The sequence below is a fragment of the Macrobrachium nipponense genome, chromosome 27, assembly GCF_015104395.2.
Source record: "Macrobrachium nipponense isolate FS-2020 chromosome 27, ASM1510439v2, whole genome shotgun sequence".
NCBI lineage: Eukaryota > Metazoa > Arthropoda > Malacostraca > Decapoda > Palaemonidae > Macrobrachium > Macrobrachium nipponense.
In genome coordinates, this window is record NC_087216.1 from 74385977 (window position 1) to 74393476 (window position 7500).

At 37.8% G+C, this 7500-nt stretch overlaps 1 protein-coding gene across 1 annotated transcript; it reads left to right on the plus strand.

The window, feature by feature from the left end:
* Window positions 1-3048: 3048 nt before the first annotated feature.
* On the plus strand, window positions 3049-4471 carry LOC135200735 (uncharacterized protein DDB_G0271670-like). Its single transcript, XM_064229340.1, has 5 exons — window positions 3049-3207; window positions 3418-3439; window positions 3559-3680; window positions 4234-4315; window positions 4359-4471. Exons 1-5 carry the CDS (start codon window positions 3049-3051, stop codon window positions 4469-4471), a joined length of 498 nt encoding a protein of 165 aa, XP_064085410.1.
* The last annotated feature ends 3029 nt before the right edge of the window (window positions 4472-7500 follow it).

A 7500-nucleotide genomic window follows, 5' to 3' on the forward strand; every position in this document is an offset into this window, starting at 1 on the left:
CCCCATCCATCTTCTTCTCCTCTGTTTTTTCTCATGCTTGCTGTTTCCGTACCATACAACATTGCTGTTCTTACCACCGTCTTTTAACCTCAGCCTGCCTGTACCCGATGTTTCACTTCTTCCATAATTCCTCCAGTGTTAACAAAGGATCCCAAATACTTAAACTTATCAACTCTACTTGTTCTCCCCGTCTTTGCACCTCACATGGTGCACTGTAGGCACAAATTGCAGCGTCCCTTCGGCCCTTATGTGCAGCCCATTTCAGTCATTTTACTATACCTAAGTTCGTGTTCTCTCTCCCATTTTACCTTCTACGTTTTCCTCCTGTTACACCTTTCAAACCTTGTCACTGTCGATTTATGCGTTTCATCACTGAATGACCTCATAGGTCTCGGCACTAGGCCTTTGGCCTGAATCTAATATTCCTTCCTTCCTTCTGGGATCTCCCAAGCCGTTGTTACACGAGGTCCAAACGTCATTCACGTATATTCAATTGCAGAATTTATTAGAAATACAAGATAGGCCATATTTTTCAAATGATTATTTTTCAGAATTTATTAGAATGGGTTGCGGGGAGGGGTGGGGGGGGGGTTGTTAGACAGCGCTGCCCATACTAATGCCCTTTCTTTATTTGTTTATGTTAATTATTCTCAGGTTAATTAATGTTACGCTTACGTCAATACCAAGAATAAACTGTCCCTCGTAAGGTTTTCGTTACCTACTTAGTCAACATAACAATCTTTAGTGTAATATATATATATATATATATATATATATATTTATATATATATATATATATATATATATATGTATAATGTATATATATATCATATATATATATATATATCTATATATATATATATATATATATATATATATATATATATACACATAGAACAGAAGGTAGAGATAGCAGGAAAAACATTAAGATGATGGTGATAAAAGAATAAGGGAAGGAAAACAGAGAAATAAGGAGAGAGAGAGAGAGAGAGAGAGAGAGAGAGAGGGAGAGAGAGAGAGAGGGATTCGCCACTTTTTCGTATCTTTGTCTATGAGAGAATATCGCTTCGGAATATGCATGAGGGGATAAAAGGATAAATATCCCGGAGGAGAGGGAGAGAGAGAGAGAGAGAGAGAGAGAGAGAGAGAGAGAGAGAGAGAAAGGTTCTCTAGGATTCGATGGAAATAAAATGGATGTGGAAGAAGCACTTTTATCTCTCAATGGCGCGACTAGGGATATTACACATACATACATACATACATATATAAATATATATATATATATATATATATATATATATATATATAATATATATATATATAGATTATAATCACTTTAGCACGTGATTCATTTATCACACATATCCACAGGTGAAAAATAAGAGACAGGGTGTAGGTCCTGACCGGTTTCGGCTTTATTTTCAAGCCATTGACAAAGGACTGATACATAGTATTAGAATTCACGAGTATATATACTACAAAGACAGTACTGACGAACATACACACAACAGTTTGAGACTGCAGATCCACTCACAGGCAGGTGTCAAGGTAGGAGTGGCTTTCAAAAATCATTAGGCTAAAATTTACAATAAATTCTCAAGGGATACTACCGCTTAGGGTAACAAGGTCCACACCTGACAGGTGTCAGGGAGGCGGGGTTGAACATCTCATTACCACTACTGCCCCCTTTACTGTGTTTACAAATATAATAATCCTATTTTTCATATATCTCTACAGCCAACCTTAAAATTTAAACAGTTTACAAATTTTTTTTGATATTAAAGGATCAAGTTTATACATTCCTTGACTGATGTTCATATTATTGTTGTAACTTTCTTTTATAAAACTAGATTCAATGATGCATTGGAAAGGAATATCATTGAATCTAGTTTTATAAAAGAAAGTTACAACAATAATATGAACATCAGTCAAGGAATGTATCAAAAACTTGATCCTTTAATATCAAAAGAAATTTGTAAACTGTTTAAATTTTAAGGTTGGCTGTAGAGATATATGAAAAATAGGATTATTATATTTGTAAACACAGTAAAGGGGGCAGTAGTGGTAATGAGATGTTCAACCCCGCCTCCCTGACACCTGTCAGGTGTGGACTTGTACCCTAAGCGGTAGTATCCCTTGAGAATTTATTGTAAATTTTAGCCTAATGATTTTTGAAAGCCACTCCTACCTTGACACCTGCCTGTGAGTGGATCTGCAGTCTCAAACTGTTGTGTGTATGTTCGTCAGTACTGTCTTTGTAGTATATATACTCGTGAATTCTAATACTATGTATCAGTCCTTTGTCAATGGCTTGAAAATAAAGCCGAAACCGGTCAGGACCTACACCCTGTCTCTTATTTTTCAACCTGTGGATATGTGGTGATATATATATTATATATACTATATATATATATACATACAATATATATATATATTATTATATACATGTATATATATATATATATATAACATATATACATGATATACATGGTGTCCATAAAGTCCCAGTACCATTCAGGGCAATAAATAACTCGTAATGGTACTGGGATTTTATGGACACCCTTTGTATATAATGCGTATATATGATATATAATATATATATATATATATATATATATATATATATATATATATATATATATATATATATATATATATACTACTGTGTTCCTCCCGAAGGTTATTTATATGCTTGGTCGCGCCATTGGAAGATAAAAGTGCTTCTTCCACATCCTTTTATTTCCATCTAATCCTAAAGCACCTCCTCCCCCCCCCCCCTCTCTCTCTCTCTCTCTCTCTCCTCTCTCTCTCTCTCTCTCTCTCTCCATTGGGATATTCATCCTTTTATCCTCTCATGCATATTCCGAAGCGATATTCACTCATCGAAAAAGATACTACAACGCTCTCTCTCTCTCTCTCTCTCTCTCTCTCTCTCCTCTACCTCCTTTATTATTCTCCTCGTTTTTTCCTTCCCCTACTCTTTCATTCCTATTGTTTTGATGTTTTTCCCGTTATCTCCTACTTCTGCTCCGTAATTTCCTTCCTTCTATGTTCGTCTTCTCGCTTGTGTTGGTCCTTCCTTCGTCTTCTTTTTACTCCTCTTCGTCCGCCATCACCTCTTCCTTTCCTCTTTCTTCATCGCCTTCTTCTTCTCTCATCATTCTTCATCTTCGTCTTCCTCATTTCCTCCTTCTCTCATCATTCTTCGTCTCCTCTTCTTCTTCCTCCTCCTCTTCCTCTCATCATTCTTCATCTCCTCTTCTTCCTCCTCCTCCTCCTCCTCCCCTCTCATCATTCTTCCTCTCCTTCTCTTCTTCTTCTTCCTCCTCCTCTTCCTCTCATCATTCTTCATCTCCTCTTCTTCCTCCTCCTCCTCCTCCCCTCTCATCATTCTTCCTCTCCTTCTCTTCTTCTTCTTCCTCCTCCTCTTCCTTTCATCATTCTTCATCTCCTCTTCTTCCTCCTCCTCCTCCTCCTCCTCCTCCTCCCCTCTCATCATTCTTCCTCTCCTCCTCTTCTTCTTCCTTCTCCCCCTCTCATCATTCTCCATCTCCTTCTCTTCTTCTTCTTCTTCTTCTTCTTCCTCCTCCTCCTCCTCCTCCTCCTCCTCCTCCTCCTCCTCATCATCATCATCATTCTTCCTCTCTTCCTCTTCTTCTTCCTTCTCCTCCTCTCATCATTCTTCATCTCCTCTTCTTCTTCTTCCTCCTCCTCCTCTCACTACTCTTCATCTCCTCCTCTTCTTCTTCCTCCTCCTCCTTCTCCTCTCTTCATTCTTCATCTCCTCCTCTTCTTCCTCCTCCTCCTCCTCTCAGTACTCTTCCTCGTCCTCCTCGTCCTCCTCCTCCTCCTCCTCTCATCATTCTTTATCTTCTCCTCCTCTTCTTCCTCCTCCTCTTCTTCTTCCTCCTCCTCCTTCTCCTCTCTTCATTCTTCATCTCCTCCTCTTCCTCCTCCTCCTCCTCTCATCATTCTTTATCTTCTCCTCCTCTTCTTCCTCCTCCTCCTCTTCTTCCTCCTCTCATCATTTTTCATTTCCTCCTCCTCCTCCTCCTCCTCTCATCATTCTTCGTATCCTCCTCCTCTTCTTCCACCTCCTCTTCTTCCTCCTCCTCCTCTTCTTCCTCCTCTCACCATTCTTCATCTCCTCCTCCTCCTCCTCCTCTCATCATTCTTCGTCTCCTCCTCTTCTTCTTTTTCCTCCTCCTCCTCCTTCTTCTCCTCCTCTCATCATTCTTCATCTCCTCCTCCTCTTCTTCCACCTCCTCTTCTTCCACCTCCTCTTCTTCCTCCTCCTCCTCTTCTTCCTCCTCTCATCATTCTTCATCTCCTCCTACTCCTCCTCTACCTCTCATCATTCTTCGTCTCCTCCTCTTCTTCTTCTTCCTCCTCCTCCGCCTTCTTCTCCTCCTCCTCCTCCTCCTCCTCCTTCTCCTCCTCTCATCATTCTCCATCTCCTCTTCTTTCTTGATCTCCCCCACTCCTCCTCTCAAGGCCTTGGGAGGCTCCAGCCTCAAGGAATCTCTGGAGCAAATCCTTTAAATCTCTTTTCATAAAGGATTCGATTCCTTCTGCCGCTTTGGAATGGGAATGTCACAAGACTGGAATCCATACGTCAGGGGGAAACAGACAAGGTCCTCCCCTCCTTCCCTCCCCCCCCCTACCCCCACCCCTCTAAAGACCCCCTTCCAGGTGTTATGCTGCTGAAAACACATTCCCGAAAGGGGTTTTCGAATCGTGTCGATTCGTGTTTTGAAAAGAAATGGAAAAGTCTTCTTTTTGTATTTTTCCTTATTTTTTCTATTGGGAGTTGCTTTTTTGGAGGAAGTTCTTTTTTCTATATTTTTCCAGTGGAAGTTTTTTTTTTTTTTTTTGTTTTTTTTTATAAACCAAGTGTTTTCTATGCTGTTTTGTGCGATATTGGACGGGAAACCGTATTACTTTCAATTTTGAATACACGTCTTGAAAAGAGAGGATTTTTTTTATTTTGCTTTTTTTCTTGATTCTTTCTCATTGAATTTTTTCAAAGAAAATTTTCTGGCAAAGGAAGTTTTTATATATATATAAATAAATATATATATATATATATATATATATATATATATATATATATATAATATATATATGTATATATATATATATATATATATATATATATATATATATATATATATATATATATAAATAAATAGACATATATATATATACATATATATATATAATATATATGTATTATATAAACTCATGTTAAGAGACATGAATAATGACTGCAAATGTTATTTTGTGCTTTCACGGCAAAACTTTTCATTCATTGCAGAATATTAAGAAAAGTTTCCAACGTTCATTTCAGGGAAATTGATTTGTTGAGATATTTTCTATGTAATTTTTATATGACAAGTTTTGAATATCATTAACATAAGCAAGCAAAGCATGAACATTTCAATATTTATTTTTCTTATTTCTGAATACATTTTTTATTATATATTTGTCAGTATTCTCAGTCCCAGATACCGTGTGGTACTTACTGGCTAATGGGACATTGATTGTTTGTGAATTATCTGGCGCTGCAACTACCTGGATCACTTGAGTGTCAGTCGGTTCGATCAACCTTGACAGCTACTCACTCGGTACTTAGTCCCTCAATCGGTAATGCTTTGGTCACATTTACTACGTCCAACGTACGACCTTGTTGGCCGTACGTGCTCTACGAATTCTACAGAGCCCTGACAACACGCACATCAAGAATTTGTGGTCCACGTGAGACGTACGTCGAACCTACGTTTGCACGGGCGATGTGACGAGGTCTGGAGGCCAAAAAATATGCGCAGAACTTGCGCAGGACCTACGGTCAACTCACGGCCAGCACAGGTTGGCTGTACGGCCCGTACGTGCATCCTACAGCGCCGTGCGGACAACCCGTGCTGGCCGTAAGTTGGACCTGCGTAAACGGCCAGGTATTAATGGACCTACGTTCTACCTACGTCTAGTTAACACGTAGGGAGGACGTACAATCTGTTGATCCTTCCACAAATCCGCTACGTCCAGTCTACGTGCTCAAAAAGACGCAGGTTCGACGCACGTGTAGGGCCACGTTTCCCCAAAATCAGCACGTAGACAGCCCGTACGTCTAAATGTGTCCATAGCATAAGCACGTCTCCCTTCAAGGTTGCTATCTGTCAACATTTGGTTTAAAGGCTGGAGTTCACTGTCCCGGTCAGCTTCAATAAAATTGGCCGTCTCGGTCCCCACACTATAAAGAGAAAATACGAAGAAGTGGGAGGCAAGGTAGCAGGGAATAAAAAAATAATTGTGTGAAAAAAAATCCACACTAGTAGGCCCGTTTGATTTTGTTATTTAATATATATATATATATATATATATATATAATATATATATATATATATATATATATATATACAGCAGAAAGCTTTTAAATAAAATCATACAGGCATACTACTGTGGATTTACTTTACCATTTTATTGACTCGTGTGATTATGAGTTTTCTTTGGATTATTATTAGTATTAGACTTCAAACGACTTCAAGAAAAAAAAATTAGTTGTGTCCTAACTCAAAAGAAATCTGAGGCTGACCTATTTCCCAAAGTTGCCTCATAAAAACCGAAGATCTTCAAACTTTGCTAAAATTCTGCCTTTGCAAATTCCATAATGAGGCCTATGTGAGGTTGTTTGCTTAACCTAAAACCAAACTCAAAAGAGAAACAAAAGATTAAATCTTAACTAAATATTTAACAGATGATGAACTAAATCAACAGAGATGGATGAAGAAAATGATACTCTGGTACAGAAAAAAACCAGATTAAGGCGAGAACGTTTTATTTTTATAAGCATATTCCAATTCAGCAAGATGTATACTTCAGGAGAAAATGAAAGAGGGTAATAAAAGACGACAGCCAGAAATACTATAAACGAAATTAAAATGAAATGAAAAGGAATTTAAACACGGCGGAGTTCACAGGGCTATAGCGAAAATGTAAGACGTATTTATTGAGAGAAAATGAAAAAAATTAATAAAAGACGAAAGTAAGCAATACGATAAACATAATGAAAACAAAATGAAAAGGAATGTAAAGCCATCATAGAGCAGCGTAAAAATAGTATTAATACATATGATATAAAAAATCTGTATTCAGAAACTTGTTATACAGTTTCCACTGCAATTGAATATAAAAAGCTGATTCATGGAAAAACCAAGAACAACTGCTTAGTTGTAAAGTAGCCGTTGCAGATGAACTAAACGAAAAGACGAACTCGGAAATGTAGCCACAAAAAAGATGAATATTAAATAGGTAATTATGTTAAGAACAAAAATAAAGGATATATCACTCAATCTTTTAATGGGGACATACAAAATCATGAAAACTGAGATGACGCAATCAAACATGCTGATATACAATGAAGACCTACCAATATGGTAATTAGGTTCAAAAAGTAAATAAAAAGTTACGCAGTCCTCATCCTGGGGTATAAAAGTAGGATAA

Bases quoted from the DNA above. Each gene is read 5' to 3' on its own strand.
- LOC135200735 (XM_064229340.1), top strand. From the start codon at position 3,049: ATGTTCGTCTTCTCGCTTGTGTTGGTCCTTCCTTCGTCTTCTTTTTAC. The intron at 3,208-3,417 runs GTCTCCTCTTCT...TCTTCTTCTTCT, and splicing joins TCCTTCTCTCATCATTCTTC to TCCTCCTCCTCTTCCTTTCA. The intron at 3,681-4,233 runs TCTTCATCTCCT...CTCCTCTCATCA, and splicing joins CCTTCTCCTCCTCTCATCAT to TTCTTCATCTCCTCCTCCTC.